The following is a 22880-nucleotide window of genomic DNA, read 5'->3' on the forward strand; positions in this document are numbered from 1 at the left end:
CATCAGCAAAAAAAGCTAGCTTTGATTTTTATAAATATAGAGTGGCAAGTCATTAATATATATTAAGAACAATAAGGGACACAAGACGGAATTCTGTGGGATACCATTCTTGATGCCTCCCCAGTTAGAGGACTCTGGTGATTTATGCAAATTATCTGTACTGTTAATTTCAACCCTCTGTATTCTTCGAGTTAAATATGAGTTAAACAATTTGCATACAGTCCCACTCATACCACAATACTTAAGCTTATCTAGAAAAATTTCATGATTCACACAGCCAGATGCCTTTGAGAGATCACAGAATATCCCAATGGGTGATGTTAAGTTATTCAGAGCATTTAATATTTGATCAGTGTAAGTATATATAGCATTTTCTGTTAAAAAGCCCTTCTGAAAACCAAATTGACGTTTCGTTAGTACTTAATTTTTACAAATATGTGAAGCTACTCTTGAATGCATTACTTTTTCAAGAATTTTGGACAACGCTGTCAGTAATGAGACTGAGTGGTAGTTGTTAGCAATCAGAATAGCACTGGCACTGCAATATTGTATTTATCTGCCGGTACCGGGCATGCAACTTTCAAGCACAACTTGTGATCTGTACGGGAATACACATAATGGATGTGCAAGTACAGATCATAGCTGTATAGGTGACAACAAATGGAAGTTTGGGTCTGGCTGTGAGTCGTGCGTGGATAGCCAAATAGTAAGGCAACCGCTCGCGATAAGCGGGAAATCCGGATTCTATTCCCAGTCTGGCACAAATTTTCATTGTTGTCATTCCATTCTACAACTGATGGTAGTCATTATTCACAACTTGGAATTCATCTTATGTGTTTAATAGTGGCTGTGGTCATCACAGTGCATCATCATCAGAATAACACTGAAATGGCAATATCGTAATTAGATCAGTTTCAAAGGGATAAAATTTTAGTGGCTTTGGAGAACCATCCCAGGAATATATACATATCTGAATGGTTCTGTCTGCTATGGACAATATTTGCATGAAACTCATGGGACACATTTTTGTCACAGAAGGACTCTAGAAAACTATGGTTTTCCATCCAGGAGGTCAGAATTATTACTAGCTTTTAGTTGTCTGAGTCGACTTCCTGGTTGTCAAATTCAATACACAGGGATCCTACTAAACCTTTACTGTCCTAATTTTTCTTTTTTGACATCAACTATTCTTAAAGTAATTGTTACATAATTAGAGTGGGTCATAAAGAAGTATTAGTATAAAGAAAATGAAGTCAACTATGATTTTTTGGCATTTAATTATTTTTTTCAAAAGGTATTTTGACAGTTGTGTCCAGTCACAGTGGCATCATCATCAACATACATTGGTTCTTGAGAAATCATACTGATTAAAATAGTTTTTCCTCACATTTACATGGGATATGCCTTGAATGAAGTCATGATTCAACATTATTAAGAGCACTGTTTTCACATCTCCCACATAGGCTATAGCAACAAAATGTGGGAAATGAGCTCGATTATTTTGGGTTCCAGTTTCACTTAAATGTATTGGTTTATCTGTATTAAGGGGACACATACTAATAAATGAATGATGGGCAGAATTTGTTTGTACCTTGATCTTGTCATTGTTTGAGTCACAACTAAAACATTCAGATCATTGAAACTTCCTTCATATCAGCGCACACTCCGCTGCAGAGTGAAAATCTCATTCTGGATTCAGATCATTATCACAGCACCGATAATGATGGATGATGTTTCTGTAGCTAGTGATGATAACTGAAGGGAAAGTCAATACCCAGAAGGCATAAAATCCTTCTTTAATTGAATCAGTCACTCCATAAAACAAACCAAGTCATTTTTTCTAGAATTGAGAAAATCGACAAAAACTGTTTTTCTCACAAATGAGTTGCTGACATATGTAAGCATCATTGGCTATGATAATACCATTCTAGAGAGATGTGTTTGATTGGACTTATCCTTTCAATATTAGAGAAAATAAAATAGCAAACCTCTGGCTTACTTCTTTCTAACAATGAATCACAGTTTTACAAAGTACATAGTTTACTTGTACAACAAATATAGACATCAAGATACTGACATGTCATATTAATATTTTTTCAATGAAAGGCAGTACAGTAGTGGACATATAAAAATATGTAGGGAAAAAGCTCTGACAGGTAATTATGGTTTCTAGTGCTTAGGTATGTAATGAACTTCTGATTATGATGCTGTGATATGTGTTACAACTTTTAATCCGTACTATTGTGTTCCTTTCTTCCCACAACTTTATCGCCACATAATAAATCATTCATAAATTCAGAAACTGTCAGATAATGCTGACTCATCTTTTATCATGTTTTGAGAACAGGTATTAGGGTTGGACTATGCTACAGCTGTACTGTCTACATAATATATCTTGCATAAGGACACAGGGGATAAAATAAGAAATATTCAGATAAAGACAATGATCTACGACTGGTGGTGATGAGTGTGTTCAATAAACAGAATAAGATTAAGTCAATGACAGAGGGGAACATCATGAGTTATAAGAACTGTACTCACTTACTGCAGTTTTCTGAATCACTAGTGTTAAAAATACTGAATATATCATGAATAATATAGGTCATCCATGTTCCAAACCTTGACTTGATCTATCATGATGTCTAGCCTCCAGGGATTAAAAATATGTTTCTAAAAGTGAAGGTGAAATGAATGAAATTTTGACTAAAAGCTGCTGCAGAATGAAAGAAAAATGTGTACAAACTCTGCACTATACAAAATTGAAAAGCGAAAGGTTGTGGCAGATTTGACGATATTAGATACACTGGTCAGAACATAAACTCATAGTGTAGAGATTCTCGAAGTTGTGGAAGATTTAAGAAAAAATGCATAATACATGTTAATTTTAAAATTTGCTCTGCAAACAGAGCATTCATAAAAGTTTTGAGCTGGAAGCTGGTCGTGCTCACTTCCCTGCGTGACATTTCAACTGAACACCTGCCAATCATCCTCAGGTGAACCATCAAAGACTGAAAAAACTTGCCCATCTCACAATTTATTAGTGTGTTAGGAAAATGTGCTAATAAATTATGGTTCGGGAAAATTTTTGCTAGTCTTCAGTGGCTCAAAACACACACACACACACACACACACACACACACACACACACACACACACACACACACACACACACACACACTTCAGTGGCTCAAAACACACACACACACACACACACACACACACACACACACACAGAGAGAGAGAGAGAGAGAGAGAGAGAGAGAGAGAGAGAGAGAGAGATTAAAAAACAATGCGAATATCTGTTTAATAGCTCATTGATCCAGCACCTTTGGGATGCAATACAGCAGGAATTCTGCATGGCATGGATTCAACAAGTCCTTAATACACTTCCAGGGACATGTGGCACAAGTTGTCTATGCAAGTCAAAGCAATCCCTGTACATTATAGGCCTCTGGTTTGTGAGTGCAGGCAGGTACCAGATAAGTGTCCCAGATGTGTTCCACTGGGTTCAGATCAGATGAATTACGTGGCCAAGACATCAACTTTAGTTCACTATCATGCTCCCTAAATCACCACTGCACGAGTCTGGCCTCGTCACTCAGCCAGTGATCCTGGTGGAAGATGCCACAGCTGTTGGAAAAGGCATCAACCATGATGGGATGCATGTCAGTCCATAGTTTGTCCAGAGATGATGATCAACAAGAAACATGATTTATTTGACCAGGCAACATGTTTTCATTGATTCATGGTCCAATCTCAATGACCCTGTGCTTACGGTAACTTATGATGACACAGAATCAACATGGGAACAGGTAGGCATAATCTACTGTGGAGCCTCATGTTCAACAATCCACACTGAACAGTGTGTTCTGAAACAGTTGAACCTGCACCAGCATTGTGCACTGTCGTTAGACATGATACGGATTGTTACCTATCCTGCTTTACAGTGTGGGCAAACATCTGAACTTTACATCTTGAGATGAGGTGTGGACATCCAGCATCTTGTTGCCTACTCATAGTTTTTCTGTTCTTCAACCACTTTCCATAGACACTCACAACAGTGGCATGTAAACAGCCAACCAACTTCATCTTCTCTGTGATCCTTATTCCCAGGATCCAAGCTATAACAATATGCCCTTTGTCAAAGTCACTTATGTCAGTGGATTTCCCCATTTGTAATCTGTGTTGTTGTTAGAATGATTCCCCATTCATCTCTGCTCTGATGATACTATGTCATGTGCCCACAAGTTCGAAGTGTTCATAATGTTTTGGCTCATCAGCTTGTGTGTGTGTGTGTGTGTGTGTGTGTGTGTGTGTGTGTTCCTGATAATAAAACATTACTGCACCAAAGTCAGTGACAGTAAGTCTTTATGTAGATTATTCCCAGCAATGATTCCATGAACTGAGCTGTCAAAAACCAACAAGAGATACATTATTTATGACAAATTTCACTAAGAATAAATATACTGAGAAGAATTAAGTAGTATACTCATTTTTTTCAACTGGCTCCTGCAGAATGTTCCTAAATTTACACCACAAATTATTCATATTGTCCATTTCTGGGCTCAGAAAATGTTAACTTATCTGATGAATTACTAGAGAATATTAAAGTGTATTATAGTATGGGATGAAGGAAAGTATAGTATGTAAGCTTTCTTTGGTACTCTTCAGCTGCTCCAGACAGCATATCCATTATAAATAAAGATTTGTCAAGTTGTTTCAGCATTTCTACAAAATGTTCTACCTAACTGAATTTATTATAAAGGTCCTATTGTAAGAATTTAACACTGGACACCTGTTTCAACTGCATGTCTCCATATTTTATTCACATGATGGATGTAAGTCTCTTGCAGCTTTTTTCAAAGTTTAATTTTAATTATTTTATTTATTTAACATGATACGATGACAATGTATTGGCTAGAACCCATTTGAAATTTAAGTAACTCTACTTGATTTACAATTTATCACAATGTTTGTTTCGTCAGCAAAGAAAACAAACTTTACAACTGATAATGTTAATGATACTTTGCAGCTTAAATGTAAGTACAAAGATGAAAATGAGTTTCAAAACAATTAGATCATAAAGTTATATATTGTTGTGTATATCAGTGCTTTATAATATTAAGAATATTAGTAGTAATAACAATAAAAACAACAATAGCAATAATGATAATCCATTGCAGGAAATCCTTTATCATGTAACTGCCTTGTGCGTCCATTGAAGCACTGGATGTCATCACAGCTTAATGTCAAACAGCACTGGAAAGATATTCACTGTGCTCAACCAGAATATCTGTTCAACCAATCTCTTAGTAGTGTCAGTGAGGACAAGATGACCTGTGACTCTGAGCGAGAATATAAAAATGATCCTGCCTTTGATGTCAATCCTGATATAAAATTCAGAAATGTTAAAAAGTAAGTTACATGTAAATATTATTTAAAAATTTTCTTTTCAGATTTGAGGGTCAAGCTTTGTAATTGTTAGCTATTCCCTTGATTTTTTTAATTTATTTACATTCCTTTTTGCATGCGGTCATTAAATAATCACTTTGACAAATATCATATTATGTACAAGGTCAATACATATCATATTTGTGTACAAAGTTTAAATACATATGATACTTGGGTACAAAACTTTAATAAATATCATATTTATCTACAAAGGTCAATACATGACATGTATAGCTTAGAATTTCCTCAGCAGTCAATTATATACTGTTTTGAACAGCCAGCTAAGCTAGTACAATGCACTACATATTCTCTGTGTATAAAGTTAATATGAATTTCTCATTGAAGATTGCCATCCAAGTGCAGACCAAAGAATTTACACTCCTCACTACCTATATATAAAATTCCACAAATACTTCCTATTTATCTGTGGCAGGAGTGCCCTGCTTTGAACTCCAGTAATTCTAATTTCCTGGTATGAACCTTAGGACCCATGTTACAAAAATATTTAATCACTTCTGATGTCCCATGTGTTCAAAAATGAGTTATCTCCTCTCCATCTTCACCACAAAATATCACAGAGGTGGCATCAGCATAAGTAATTGTATGGTAATTAGAAATTTTTACAATATCATCTAAATACACAAGAAACAAAAACGGGCCCTATATTGATCCCTACAGCACACCTTCCATTTCTGTTTCACTCATGGGCTGAATGTTGTTTTTTCTCACCCCATGATAATTTATATTTGTGCATTGTTTATGATTTTTCAGGTATGTAGACAGGAGTTTAAGAGACATGTGTCTGATACTGCAACTGCTCAGTTTCTGTGAGAACAGTGTGTGGCTGATTGGAGCAAATGCCCTTGTGAGATATAAAAATATGCCCACAATGTTCTTCATTTCATCAAGACAGCTATAGACTTTATACAAAAATTCTGTGACAGCTGTTGTGATATTGCAATCCTTTCAAAATACTGATTTGGTTTCAGCAAGGAGACAACACTAACTCAAAAATTATCTCATGTTGGCTGTAGGATGCTTTCCCCTTTGATCCCTTTTTATGCAATTGTCTGACTACATTTATTTTCAGTGCACTGGGAAACATATCTTCTTTGATGCTGCGGCTGATGAGATATGTAACTGGTTTAACCAGAAGATTTTGCAGTTTTAATTATTGTGGTGGAAAGATCATCCAAACCACTTGAGTGACCATCTTTAGCTATAGAATTATCTTGATTATCTGCAAAATTTTAATTACTGTGCTGAAAAGACCACCCAAACCATTTGTGTTGCCATATTTTAGCTATAGAATTATTTTTTTATGTCTTGTTCTTTTACTCCCCTGAATTCAAAGCTCTTGTCAATTGTGTAGCAATGTGTTGAGTTGATAAGTGGTTCTGAGCCTGGAATTATGGCACCAGTTGGTAAAACACAATGTTCATTATAAAGATTAGACCGTTTTATGGACTTGTTGACCTCCATGTCAGATATTTGTTGCGTCCACTTTTGTATTTGTATATGTTCTACAGTATTTGTTAATGATGTTCTATGAGGCATGGCATACATTTGCTAACTGTGTCATTAATTCAGTGTGGACTTTTTTCTTAAGATTTAGGTATATCTTTTTTTAAAAATATACAGTGCAGATGACCTGTACAACACAGAGGTCATGGATATTCTGTCTTAGTTTGACTAATCTAGCTGTTAATTTCAAGCTCATTTTTTTCCTCTGATTGTGAGTCAATGATATTGTTACTGTTCTAACTGGACAACAACAATCAAAATGCCTGAGCAGGATTGGATTAAATTCGTCCCATATAGTTTTTGATCCTTCTAACTGAAAGACACTGTCTCAATTTTCTCATCTACTGTATTTTTGAGTGTGATTATGTTTACAGTAGTTAGGCTTCACATCTGCTGAATTATTTTTATCATTTCTGTAGGATCCACAGGTAAACTATCAGTTTGCTGGAAATAATGGCAGTAATAGTGGAACTCTAGGTTACTGAGCTCAATACGATTTTTATCATATTTTCTAATTATTAAATAGTTTACCATACAGGAGATTAGTTTGTTGTCCTGGAGGCTGAAGTTACTATATTTGTAAGATTACAGTATATATATTCAATTTATTTGATAATTTTCACTTGCTGATATTACAGGAAGTTGCATCATTATTTAAATCACCCATTATAGTGAGGTTATTTGGACCTGTCCAACCAAGTTATTAGGTGGTTGAAGAAATGACTCAACTGTCCATTTGGTGGGTTATAGATACCCACCACTATGTGATTCATTGTGTTGTTCATGAAGCCTTCTTGATATTTCACATATTTCACAGTGCCAGCTATTTCAAGCAACCCTACTATGCAGTACTGCTCAAGAAATGTCAACTCTTTTACTTTATTGATTAACATAAAGAAGAAGTATTTTGATTGAACAATGTAGTGTTTATGATATGCTCGAAAATATCCCTGCATACTGGCAGTGAATTACTGATAAACCATTTTGCATTGCCCTTTAGGCATTTACTGCTATAACGTAATATGTAAATATAGCTCAGTTTATAATTTGTCTCAAATAGACAATATTTTCCTTAAATCTCTTTGCTTGGATGGGATGTTACTATATCAAAAAGTATTTATGAGAGATATGAACAGGTTCATAAGTGACTGAAATTCTTGATTGCAGTCTCCAAAAATTTCTAGTGTTAACAAGTGGTTATTTTTTAAATGTATTGTTTCTTGTTAAAGGTTTATGTGAAATGTATACTTATTAGAACTTCTGAGACTTTAATTCCATGGTTGAATAAATTCTCAAGAAACCAAACATATGACCTCTGTCTGGATAAGACATTTTTGGTTGGGTCATGGCTTTGATTCACTGCACACATTGACTTACTGAAATATCATAGCAAGGTAAACACACGTCACTACATGACATCACATGTTTCTGAAATGTGAGTGTAGTTGGCCATTGTAAGTTGTTGGAAGCCAGGAACAACTTAGCTTAACGTCTTCCTCTTTTTGGTTGTACAAATCTTCTGCTTGATTCTTGGCAGTGGTATCTGAATATGAGAGTTTGCTTGATTTTGCTACCAAGGTGTTTGGTATTCTGACAACAGATTATTCCAGGCTATATAAGGGACAATCAAATGAAAATGAGACAGATGGAAAAAAGTCAGTAAACTGTTCATTATTTCAAGAGTAATCACCATAACCATTAAAACATTTATCCCACTGTATGACAAGACAGTCAATGCCTTCATGTAAAAATGTTTTCGGTTCCCCACAGGACCATGATTGTACCCAGGCATGCATCTCTTCATCCAAAGAAAACTGATGGCTACAAATGTCTTTCTTCAGTGCTCAAAAAATATGGAAAGTGCATGGGGATAGATTGTGAATGTATGGAGGATGTGTAAAGGCTCACAGGCTGCCAAGGTTGTTTTGAATCACTGCTGAAGTTTCGCTCAGAAGCCCTTACACATCCTCCATAAAATCCAGACCTCTCCCCATGCAATTTCCATATTTATGAAGTCCTGAAGAAAGGTGCTTGCGGCAATCTATTTGCTTCAGGTGAATAGGTGCATGCCTGGTTAAAATCATGGTTCTGTAGCAACTGCAAACCTTTTTCCATGAAGGTGTTGACTGTCTTGGCTCACAGTGGGATACATGTATTGGCAATTATGGTGATTACTTTTGAAATAATGAGCAGTTTACTTAATTTTTTCCATCATCTCATTGCCATTTCTCAGCCCATTATATATTGTTGTCTACTTGCCTCTTAGGTCCTCAATGTAATATACAGATCTACATCATTCCTGGATGTGGGTTCAAATGGTGGTTTTTTTAATAGTCCTTCAAGGGTACTGGTGAGTTTATTTTCACCCTCTTCAAAATAATTTCCACCAGCAGAATGCTAGTATGATCTGCTTGAATGAACACTCTGGTTTTAACAAAGCTGCCTGATGAGTTCAGCTGATGCCATATAATAGGGAAGCCAGCATACTTCCTGTAGGGAATCCATTTTACTGATAAAAGTTTGAACAATTTGTTGGAGAAGACAGGGTCGGTAACAGAAGGCAGATTTTACTTGAGGGTAGAACAGATACTTTAACCTCCTTGATTTGTTTTCTTTTATGCCTTCTTTTCTTCTCATTGTTTATTGGTTACAACCCTTTATGGAAATTGTCATTCATGTCTTCACTTGATTATTGCTATGACTGTTCCCTACGTCATCATATTTACATTCTGTCTGCTTGTTTCTTGAGTTGACCTCCTCCTTTAACATTTTCAAATTGTGACCCTTTCTGATATCATGGTATAATCACCACAATGTTAACTTCTGTCACTGTCGCCCTGCAGTGCCAATTCACCTAACTTTGTATAGTAATGCAAAAACAGGTATTTAGGTCTCTCATAGAACAACTTGTGATTGCAGATGCATTAATAAATCACAAAATTACATAATTATATATATTTATAGGTATTTCTGCTAACTGTTTATGACTTAATTAGTAAAATATGATTATATTTCAATATTTTAGCTGTATATTTTCCAACTCTTGAATGTTCTAACTCTTGAATGTACACTGCCAGTATCATTTTTTGCCAATGCTTTATCAATATTACTTTGATACATGGGCTCAAACTAGAAAAAATGCACTAAATGTTGTGAAATTTTGCTCCACGAAGAAGGATACATATGAGGGAAATTGACTTTAGTCCAAAGATTAGGCAAATGACTATACACTAATAAATGGGATTACAGAGCTGTACCTGATATCTATGTTTAAATATTCAGAATGATGTAACTGGCTCCACATGACAAAAGTTGACCGATGCAGATACTATAAAGAGCACATCTTATGTGTTGTGATATAGAATTAAAGAGGCTCTGGATATATTCTGAGGGATTGTCCCCCACTACAGTTTGTATGCAGCAGAGTGTGCACTGTATGCTGAAGTAGGACTCAAACCTAGGACCTTTGCCTTTTTTGGACAAGTGCTCTACTGACTAAGCTATCCAAGCACAAGTCACAACTCACCCACACAGCTTCTGCCATGGCTTCATCTCCTACCTTTCATATTTCGCAAAAGTTCTCCCAAAAAAATTGCAGGACCAACACTTCTCGAAAAAAGGTTTCTGGGGAGACACGGCTTAGCCACAGCCTGAGGGAATCTTTCCAGAATGAAATTTTCACTCTGGAAGGTAGGAGGAGTAGTACTGGTGGAAATAAAGCTGTGAGAGCAGGTCATGCTTGGGTAGGTAGCTCAGTCAGTAGAGCTGGAGTCCTCATCCAGCACACCATTTTAATCTGCTGGAAAGTTTCATATAGGATACACTCTGTTGCAGAGTGCAAATTTCATTCTGAAGACAATCCCCAAGGCTGTGGCTAAGCCATGCCTCTGCAATATCATTTCTTCCAGAAGCGCTAGTCCTGCAAGTTTTGCAGGAGAACGTCTGTGAAGTTTGGAAGGTAGGAGATGAGGTATTGGTGGAAGTAAAGCTGTGAGGGTCAGTTGTGAGTTGTGCTTGGGTAGCTCTGTCAGTAGAGTATTTGCCTACAAAAGGAAAAGGTTCCAGATTTCAGTCCCAGTCCACCACACAGTTTTAATCTGGTAGGAGTGGAATCTGCAGAGAGGAATTTTCTCCAGTTTCATTTGAGAAGGCATTATCTGTACTTCTCTGACTATTGCTTGACATGTGGTTGGACCTTTTAATGCTAAAATGTTATATGTTAATAGCCTGAAGAAGAGGCAGTACCTCAGGCTGTACAACCTTCCTGATTTTGCAGTAGTTTTTTAGTTTGCTCTATTTACATGAAACTCAAGATCACATGTTTCATCCAGTGGTGCTCCACACTATCAGTTATGGTCATGTAGACAACATTGCAATCATCCTCTGCATTGGTCACATTGCGTGGGCCAATATCCACATGTTGCTGTCTACAGTCTTCTTCTGTCCACTGTTTCCACACATGCACAACTGTGATAACATTCCCTGTTTGAGCCAAAAAGACATCTCTCTGCAATCTCATGCAATTATTCCTGAAGCACAATTCCAATCATCATTTGACAGTGGATTACTGAGGCCATTCTTTCTGAGTGTTGCCATTTTTTGAAGGGGTTAGTATATGTTTATGTTTGATGTCTTACATGAAACTTGAACGTGCTGTTTTTTATATCAGTTTGGTAGATTTTATCAGAGTAGCTGGAAACCAATTTGCGTGATCTAGTAAAAAGACAGTCTTAAGTCATCAAATGAATGAAAGTTAGTTTGTTATATGACAAACATTATGAACAAGAAGCTTGCAATATCCAACACTATTTCTGAAATACTCACTCTGTTAGTGTAGCACTTATGTGTAACAGTTCTGTTTATAACATTCTTCTGTGAGTGAAAAAATTCAGGAGGCAGGCTTCTTGACAAATGTGAATGATTAATGTGTGTGTGTGTGTGTGTGTGTGTGTGTGTGTGTGTGAGTGTGAGTGTGTGAGAGAGAGAGAGAGAGAGAGAGAGAGAGAGAGAGAGAGAGATTGATTTCAAATTACAAGTTACATTATTACATTATTTCTTGTATACAACCTTTTTCTCCATTCATTCATACAGAATTAATTTTGTGAAAATGTGGCACATAAAAGACATATCTTCAATGTTTAAAATTGTATTATTCACAGTTAAAATAAAATAGTCCTCATTTACTTTCTATAACAATGTTGTATCTTTGACTGAAACTATAACAATTACACAATTAACAAACACTGACAGAATGGTACTCGATGGTGCAGAGTCAGAGTCATACAATATTTTCCAAAAGAATAGATCACCATCTGATTGTATATTACTGTATTTTTCTTCTGTACAATCTAGGTTTCAGCTTTAATGCCATTGTCAATTATAATGCTAAAAGTTCTTAGACCATTAATACTACATATCTGGTAAGGTCAGCTTTGAGCTCACTTTAGCAGGTATGATGTATTAATGATCTAAGAACTTTTATCATTGTACTCGATAATGGTCTAAGAACTTTTATCATAGTATTTGATAATAGCACAAAAGACAAAATATAGATTTTTACAGGAAAAATACAGTAATATACTGTAAAATAGCAGTGTCTTCTTTTTTTTTCAAAAAGAAAAGAAAAATAAAAGAGGACGGGGGAGAAGAGAGAGAGAATGATAATATTATGAACAGTATCTTCTGAAGTGGCTGGAAACACTGGGGAACTGTAATGAACTTGAATTTAACCTAATATTTAATTACATTTTTAAACAAAACTATTTCCCAACTCCAGTCATAATTATAGTCAAATACCATGTTTCACATGTTGCTGTCTTAAAATATACACTAAATTCTGTATGTCTTTCAGGCTCTACACAAATTCTTGTTATCAACTTACAAAATTCTGTTTTATATTCTAGGAATGAAAAGGGTGACCTTAGCCTGGCATGGTATGTGTCAAGTACTGAAGACATTGGTGACTTTCACTTGCTAATGAGAGATCTGCCTAATATGCAATCAAATGAAAGTGCTAATCAACACCTACTTGTACAGAATTTGTTTGAGAAAGACTTATCCTACATAACACGTAGCTATGTTGTGAAAGATTTACCCAAACGACATGGTGACCTACAAATGTGCTTGTTAGCAAGAGACAGTGAAGGGAACATTCGTAAATGGAGGATGAGTCAGTGTGAGCGTGTTCCTATGGATGGTTCTATTAGTGCCTTATCAGCAGCACTTCAATTACCAAGTACTATGACATTATTACTTTTTGCAGTATATGCCATATTCAGGTTCTGATAATATGTTAGTGATCTGTCACATAGCCATATTATACAAAGACATTTTTTCTGGCAATGTTTGGTCATACTCTTGATTAATAAAATTCATTTAAATCTTTGCCTTCAGTAGTATCCCATTGATTTTATGAACTTTAAAAGGCTGTCTAGCATCAGCTTAAGATACAAGTTAATTCTTGACCTTATTTACTTAACAGATAATTAGAAGCATAACAAAACATGCAGCTGTGTCAAAATGTTTGCATTGGCTGAGGGCTGATGACAGAAATAAATGAAGCTATGGCTGATAGCTGATAATAGAAATAAATGAAGCTACTGTTCTTAATCTGAGACTAAAGATGAAAGTAGGCTATCTCTTCTGATGAAATGCCTCAACTAATCTCCAAAGAAAGAATTACTGAAAGTTTTTAATCTGAATATGTTATAAACAGAAGGAAGTACTTAAAAGTATTACACATTAATATGTGCATCTGTTATTGTGACTAGCTGGTAGGTAAAAGTGATGAAATACTTATTATTTCTCTAATCTATCTGGTGCAAGCAAAAGTAAATCACTAGGTGAAAATATTTATCAGTTAATGAACTTCATTTTTGTAAAACTCGGTAGCAGCAAAATTCTCTGTTGATTGACGTAACAGTTACAGAACATAATATTATGCTATACATGAAAATATTTAAACTGCCAGTGTTGGCAAGTGGAGAAGACTTTCATAAGAATATTTTAAAGAGGAATGAATATGATAGTTCAGTCATTTATTGTTGCTGTTAATCAATGACAACTGTTATTTTAGAAACTAAAATCACATATGGATTTGATGAATTTGTAACATATCTTTTATGTAGATTGGTACAAAAAGGAGACATATAAACTTAAGTGCTCCATAGCCTGTCAGCTGTATGCTTTTCTATTTTTCAAATCCTTCACATGTACACAGTAAAATCTAGAGTAATCAGGCTCGTACACCCATCCAAGAGTTAGATCACTTATTACAGCAAATACAGAAATAAAATAAATGCATAAAAAGATATCCTTGCATTTATAATTGTTATTTTCTTCTTCATAGTGAAAATAGAGGAAGATGTGAGAAGTAGTAAAGGACAGCCAGGTTACTTAGAACCTAGTTTAATGGAGTGCTCATTTTCTCCTACATACTCCACACACCTCAAAAGTCCTTCTCAATCCAGGCTCTGAATAAAATACCTCAAATTTTCTAAATCTATCACATTATTTTTCAGATAGAAGAAGTAAGCTGCATTAAAAAGAAACTAGCACTTTGTTACTAAAGAGAGGTAGAGAAAATATATATATGGGTATTTCTATTATTTGTATTTGAACTGGCATTTCATGACAGTCAGTATTAACCAACCCATCTTACTATACCAGTATGTATTTGTTTTTCCTCAACTGAAACTCCTTAAATTATATATGACAGCCTTTGTTACAACTAAAAACACTTGTAATGATAAGCATAACAAGGAGCTGAAGTTGGAGCTGGTTTTTTTCTGTTGCTGTATCAAAGTAGAGCAGATAATTACCAATGGAAGTTACAAAGAAATTAGATGATATAAAAGTGGAGTAGACAGATCATCTAGAGCTCAGAGATGATAGCACTTTTTCACATTCAAGGTAACCCCCCCCCCCCCCCCCCCCTGCTGTTTGTTCAGTTGTAGCAAGTTCTAAAAATTGAAAATAGCAATGATATTACATATTTAATAAGTCATCTTGTTTTCTTGCACATTAATATAATTACATTTCCCTCCTCATGAGATAACATTAAAACAATATTGTCACATGGTCTTTTGCAAGTCATTTCATTATGTGATGGATCATAAACTATTTGTTTGGATGTAGAAGAGAGAGTAAACATATTTTTGTGATACACTGTCTATCGTGGCTGTAATATGAAAAAACATCTGTTACTGACACATACAAAGGTTGTAAATTGTACAACAATGAACAACTCTGGTTTATTTGTTGTAACCACTGCCCAACTTTTGCAGGAGATTTTATTTGCTTAACATAATTATACACATGTAATTGAAACTGCTCAGGGTGACATTTACCATGCAGTTTCATTCTGATTTAGAGGATAATTGATATAATGTACGATACTAGTTGGTTATAATGAAAGCGCAGCTACTCACAGGGGTTGAGTTTGCGCTGCAGTTGTTGTATGGCTAATGCATTATTACGGAACCAATTTACACTGGAAAAAAAGTTTCAATTTTGGCCACCAGGTGCAAATCTGACCCTGTACAGCATCTCATCAATGCCACCGGTGCTCATACTGCTGAACAGTGTACAGGCCCTTAATAGTAAAATTGACATTATGCTTTTCTCACTTGTTTGACCTTTCCTGACCTAGACCCACTTCTAATCCATTACATGAGGAAAAATTTCTATACGTCACTCTCACATTCATAGTACCAGATTTGCAACTGGTGGCTAAACCTGGAACTAATTTCTTCCAGCATAAATCAGCTCTGCATTAATGCATTAGAATATCCACTAAGTTTCACTGCCATCTGATAATTACAGCCCACATTGGACTTCTGTGGGTAGCTAAACTTTAATTCAAACCTCCTAATACTTTCTACATGCTGGAAGAAATGTATAGGCCTACTAGTGCACCTAATTCAGTGCCAGAAATGTTGTTAATACGTGTTAATCTCAATATAAGAACAAGGAAATATTATTCAGTACCAATTTGTGGGGAAAATTAAAATGATTTACAACAAATATTTTGAAATGCCAGTGAACGTTTTATAGGAGGACTGTCTCAGTAAATAAAAAAAAAAATTATTGTTGTCATTTGCAATATACTCACAGGCAAAGCTCAAGCTGTTATAAAAATACTTAAGGATCTGATCATATTCTTACTATTTTAAGTGAAGCTATTATTACCTATTATTTAACTCATACTAGTCTTCGGAAAGGTTACAGTTTGTTTAGAGAGAGTACTTTACTGTTTGTATATAATGCATATAGTTTGTAAAGAAATTGTAATTGACTGATAAAAGTGTATGCTGTATTTATAAAGTTTTACAGAATGTAGAATATTCAAATATGTACATGACTGTATCAGTAATTTATTGTTAATTTGTACATATATCTGTTACTGTGTACATAACAAGTATTTAAACTGTGAATGGAAAATAAGTGAATAAAGAAGTTTGTTTCCGGGAACTTGTCTTCAGTACTTACAGCATTTTTTCAAGGAAATTCTCAAAATACTGTTGTTAACTGAGCATGTAATGACTGTCTGTATTCATTTGTTTCTCCTCAACTAATAACACTGAAGTAAATATGTAGTATTTATTTTTATATTTGATTATTGTTATTACTAATAGTGTTACTGTCACATATAATTCTATAGTTGAGAAACTGAAGACATGAATATGTTTATGTAGACATATAGAACTGCAGGGGACACAACACTTATGACAACAATTAATGATACAAATACTTGACATAACTTCAGAGGCTTCCACATCTGGTGTCATGATGATTAGAAATCTTCTGGATGTTGTAACACATTAGTATATAAAATACTTTAATTATAAACTGCTTGTTTATTAGTGAGAGACATTTCATTCTTTGGATGCAAAGGAGAAAATGAGAGTGTCATGGAAATGCTCTACATATAGCACATGCATGGGTGTGTCTCTGAAAACTTCAAGTTTCAAGTCTGAAGACAAACACACACACACACACACACACACACACACACACACACACACACACACACACATTGTTGAACAAGAAAAAGATTCACAGTCAAATTTCACTGAGAATAAGATTTCACAAAAGTCAGTGAGGCAATACTGAAAGGAATTAAGGCAGGGACATATCCCAAAGTAGTAAACAAAAGATTTATAGATATCAGGACACTTACAATGCAGACACTTACAGCCAATATTAAAGATCAAATTTGGCAAGAAATTTACAGAACAACTTTAATGACAAATGTAATAAATTTCTCCAAACCTTTATCACTTGCTCAAACAGTGCTTTCCCATTAAGATTTGCAGACTGATATGCAGTACAAATAAGCAGACATTCTGAATAACTAACAGCATTAGGATATCATGTAGGAGGAAATAGGATGTGTATCAGAATATGAAGGACAATCAGAGCCCAGACAGTAGTTCAAAATGCTGAAGAATGTCAGCAGACAGGCCAAAACAAACAATTACATCAAGAGAATAGTAAGCTCTCAGAAGAAAATTAAAACTATATGGTCAATAGTGAAAGAAGTATCACATGAGAAGGTGAGTGTTCAAAATATTACACCTCTCTTGAGTCAGAATGAGACTGTAAGTACTCCACCAGATCCATACAAAAATATTTAACAATCATTAACTGTTCAATCAATCAATCAACAGATGGTAAGTTAAATCAACATTTTATAAGTACAGGTAAAAACACAAAACTCATAAAAGCTTGTATTCCAAAAATCTTTCTCACATGTAGCTGCAGGGAACAAGGAAAGATGAAAATAAATTAATTATTAAATGATTAAAGAATAAAAACTTCTGTGAGTTTCATGAAGTATCAAGTAGGATCATGAAGATCAGTACACCATAGATCAGTTCTGTACTCAGTCACCTGTGCAATATGTCTTCCAGGTGTGGTCAATTTCCTGAGAGACTGAAATACTCATTAGTGAAACAACATTATAAAAACTGGGCACATGTGAGTAGGACTTACATTCTGAGAGTTCCATATAAATTTAGTCTATGCTTCTATATAAAGATAAGGTGTTACTTAATGTTGCTACCAAAAATCGCAAAAAGTACAGGACTGATTTACTTCAAATTTTTACACAATACTCTAATGAACGTTCAGACAGACATAGACCATAATTTTTTTTGAAAGGCAATGTACAGCCTGTGAGAAAGAAAATGCTATGTTATGCTGTGAAACTGTGTTTTCGGTTTCTTTCTTGCAGTTGCAATTACGATAGCGAACTTTTTCTCACATATATATTATTTCTCCTTACATATGATTTCAAACAAAAATTGGATACAGAGCAATGTGCTGTTTTATTTTCTTCCTTGCCATCAGTTTTACAGAAAACAGGGGAGTTGTACTTATGGTTTATCTGCTTATGATCAGAATGCTACCATGGAGTCTGAATTGTCCAATACTTTGAAATCCTACTGATTCACAGAGTAAAAATATGTGGAATACTATCATTGAAGCTACTATCCTTTCAGATTCAGCAGCTGGAGAGCTCTTTCTCATACTCCATATACCAATGATACCAACTGAGTTATCCATTCATCTGAGGCGATTTCAATTCACAATGCAGGTTTTGTTTGCAGTAACAATAAACAAGGCTCAAGGTCTGAGAGAGTGGTAAGGGGACAAGGGAAGAGGGGGGAGGGGTTGAGGAAATGGACATATAGAGAGGGGAGGATAAAATGGACAAAGAGAGGGATGAAGAGTCGTAGGTGATACACAGAGAGAGGGAGGGAAGGAGGAGGAGGAGATGGACAATGAGAGGGGGAGGAAATCATTGGCAGAGAGGGGGACACAAGTTTAAAATGTATATCCAATTCCCATACATATTCAGAAATTGCAAAGCATTGCTGGGTTTGCTAGTTATGTGCATAGATAATTACAGTACATTACATTAATAATTGTTCCATAGACCATGAATACAACATTTGGTAATGATGTTGAATGTGTCAGTTTAACATAACGTTAAACAATAGTAATAATAATAATAATAATAATAATAATAATGCTATAGGCCTACCAATATTGACCTACTCATTTGGAGTAGTGAAATGGAGTAACACAGACCTAGAAGCACTCAATACACTTACACGATCACAATGCCACAAATATAGAATACATCACATACATTCAGCAACTGAAAGATTCAGATTAAGCAGAAAGGAAGGAGGAAGGGGATTTATAGACATAAAAAACCTGCATTATGGACAGGTAGACAATTTAAGAAAATTCTTTATAGAACGAGCAGAAACTAGCAAAATAAATAAAGCAGTCACTCATATAAGTACATCGGCTACACCACTGCAATTTCATAACCAATTCTACAACCCTTTAGATCACATAACATCAACAGATACGAAGAAAGTAAATTGGAAAAAGAAAACACTACATGGCAAGCACCCGTATCATCTAACACAGCCACACATCGATCAAGACGCATCCAACACATGGCTAAGAAAAGGCAATATATACAGTGAGACGCTAGGATTCATGATTGCAATACAGGATCAAACAATAAACACCAGATATTACAGCAAGCATATTATTAAAGATCCCAATACCACAACAGATAAATGCAGACTTTGCAAACAACAAATAGAAACAGTAGATCACATCACAAGTGGGTGTACAACACTAGCAAATACAGAATACCCCAGAAGACATGACAATGTAGCAAAAATAATACATCATCAACTTGCCTTACAACATAAACTTATAAAACAACACGTTCCCACATACAAGTATGCACCACAAAATGTACTGGAGAATGATGAATACAAATTATACTGGAACAGAACCATTATAACAGATAAAACAACACCACATAACAAACCTGAGATCATACTCATCAATAAAAAGAAGAAATTAACACAACTAATCGAAATATCCATACCCAATACAACAAACATACAAAAGAAAACAGGAGAAAAAATTGAAAAATACATCCAACTGGCTGAGGAAGTCAAGGACATGTGGCATCAGGATAAAGTTGACATTATACCAATTATACTATCAACTACAGGAGTCATACCACACAATATCCACCAGTACATCAATGCAATACAGCTACATCAAAACTTATATATACAACTACAGAAATCTGTAATTATTGATACATGTTCAATTACACGAAAGTTCCTAAATGCAATATAACATATACCATACAGTTAAAAGGAAGTCACACTTGATCAAGGTCTGCGTCACTTTCCATTTTTAACCAGACATCACGCCTGAGAAAGGAAAGAAATAATAATAATAATTTCATGTGGCTCAATGGCCTGGTGCAAGTCTTTCTATTGGACACCACTTTGGCAGCTTGCATGTTCTAGCCTACCCCCAGGCGCACGCACGCACACACACACACACACACACACACACACACACACACACACACACAGTGTTCTTCTATAGGTTTTAATGGTTTAGTTTGTGAGTGTCAGAATATGTGGCAAAATGGCCATGTCTTTTGGCTACATTGACTCAGAAGCTTAAACTATTTATGGGAACATAGAGAATCATAGACCGTAACATGAGACAAAAATTTCAACTTGATACCTTTACCCATTCTTAAGAAAAAGGGTTCTTAATTATCAGACACACAGGCAGACAATAAAGGGATACTATAGGGGTTCTGTCTTTACCGATTGAGGTAAAGAACCCTAAAAATGGGAAAGTAGATGCTGTCAATTATTGGCCAATTTCTTTGATGCTTGTGTTCAAAAGTTTTTGATAAAAAAATGTGTAAGAGACTAGTGCCACATTTTGCTAGTCATAATTTGCATCCAGCCTCTCAGTTCAGCTTCCATAAAGTGTTATCCATAGAAAATATAATTTATTATTTTGTGTGTGATGCACTAACAGGGCTAAACAATAGTTTAAGGATACTAAATGTTTGTTTGTGATTGAAGAAAAACATTTGACTGTGTGTACCATATAATACAGTTAAAAAAGTTGAAACATTGCTCGATTAGGGAAAAAACCCTTCAGTGACATATTTCATATCTGGAAAGCAGAAAGTAGAAGATTAGATTAATACAAGTTCCATGGATCATGAATACGATATTTCGTAATGATGTGGAACGAGTCAAATTTTCCAATACATGACATAATTAGGTTAATTTAACAACATACTTAAGTTAATATAACAACTTTATTTTTTTGTGTTTGTTTTGTTTCTCTTTATTTTTTATTTTTTTTAAATATTTTTTTTTCTTAATTTATATCTAAAAATTCCTCTATGGAGTAGAACGAGTTGTCATTCAGAAATTCTTTTAATTTCTTCTTAAATACTTGTTGGTTATCTGTCAGACTTTTGATACTATTTGGTAAGTGACCAAAGACTTTAGTGCCAGTATAATTCCCCCCTTTCTGTGCCAAAGTTAGATTTAATCTTGAATAGTGAAGATCATCCTTTCTCCTAGTATTGTAGTTATGCACACTGCTATTACTTTTGAATTTGGTTTGGTTGTTAATAACAAATTTCATAAGAGAGTATATATACTGAGAAGCTACTGTGAATATCCCTAGATCCTTAAATAAATGTCTGCAGGATGATCTTGTGTGGACTCCAGCTATTATTCTGATTACACGCTTTTGTGCAATAAATACTTTATTCCTCAGTGATGAATTACCCCAAAATATGATGCCATATGAAAGCAATGAGTGAAAATAGGCATAGTAAGCTAATTTACTAAGATGTTTATCACCAAAATTTGCAATGACCCTTATTGCATAAGTAGCTGTACTCAAACGTTTCAGCAGATCATCAACGTGTTTCTTCCAATTTAATCTCTCATCAATGGACACACCTAAAAATTTGGAATATTCTACCTTAGCTATATGCTTCTGATTAAGGTCTTTATTTATTAATGGCGTCATACCATTCACTGTACAGAACTGTATGTACTGTGTCTTATCAAAATTCAATGAGAGTCCATTTACAAGGAACCACCTAGTAATTTTCTGAAAGACAGTATTGACAATTTCATCAGTTAATTCTTGTTTGTCAGGTGTGATTACTATACTTGTATCATCAGCAAAGAGAACTAACTTTGCCTCTTCATGAATATAGAATGGCAAGTCATTAATATATAATAAGAACAACAAAGGACCCAAGACTGAACCTTGTGGAACCCCATTCTTGATAGTTCCCCAGTTTAAGGAATGTGCTGATCTTTGCATGTTATGAGAACTACTTATTTCAACTTTCTGCACTCTTCCAGTTAGGTACGAATTAAACCATTTGTGCACTGTCCCACTCATGCCACAATACTTGAGCTTGTCTAGCAGAATTTCATGATTTACACAATCAAAAGCCTTTGAGAGATCACAAAAAATCCCAATGGGTGGTGTTCGGTTATTCATATCATTCAAAATTTGACTGGTGAAAGCATATATGGCATTTTCTGTTGAAAAACCTTTCTGGAAACCAAACTGACATTTTGTTAGTACTTCATTTTTACAGATATGTGAAGCTACTCTTGAATACATTACTTTCTCAAAAATTTTGGATAAAGCTGTTAGAAGGGAGATTGGACGGTAATTGTTGACATCAGATCTATCCCCCTTTTTATGCAAACGTATAACAATAGCATATTTCAGTCTATCAGGGAAAATGCCCTGTTCCAGAGAGCTATTACACAGGTGGCTGAGAATCTTACTTATCTGTTGAGAACAAGCTTTTAGTATTTTGCTAGAAATGCCATCAATTCCATGTGAGTTTTTGCTTTTAAGCAAGTTTATTATTTTCCTAATTTCAGAGTGAGAAGTGGGTGAGATTTCAATTGTATCAAATTGCATAGGTATGGCCTCTTCCATTAACAGCCTAGCATCTTCTAATGAACATCTGGATCCTACTATATCCACAACATTTAGAA

At 35.0% G+C, this 22880-nt stretch overlaps 1 protein-coding gene across 1 annotated transcript in view; it reads left to right on the plus strand.

The window, feature by feature from the left end:
* LOC126248642 (protein artichoke) overlaps positions 1-16113 on the plus strand; it is a 191114-nt gene extending 175001 nt beyond the window's left edge. Inside the window, exons 12-13 of the mRNA XM_049949825.1 lie at positions 5184-5415; positions 12879-16113. Of these exons, the coding sequence (XP_049805782.1) occupies positions 5184-5415; positions 12879-13260 (614 nt within the window). The 3' untranslated portion in view covers positions 13261-16113. The remainder of the gene's footprint in view (positions 1-5183; positions 5416-12878) is intronic.
* The last annotated feature ends 6767 nt before the right edge of the window (positions 16114-22880 follow it).

This window comes from Schistocerca nitens, chromosome 3, assembly GCF_023898315.1.
Source record: "Schistocerca nitens isolate TAMUIC-IGC-003100 chromosome 3, iqSchNite1.1, whole genome shotgun sequence".
Lineage (NCBI taxonomy): Eukaryota > Metazoa > Arthropoda > Insecta > Orthoptera > Acrididae > Schistocerca > Schistocerca nitens.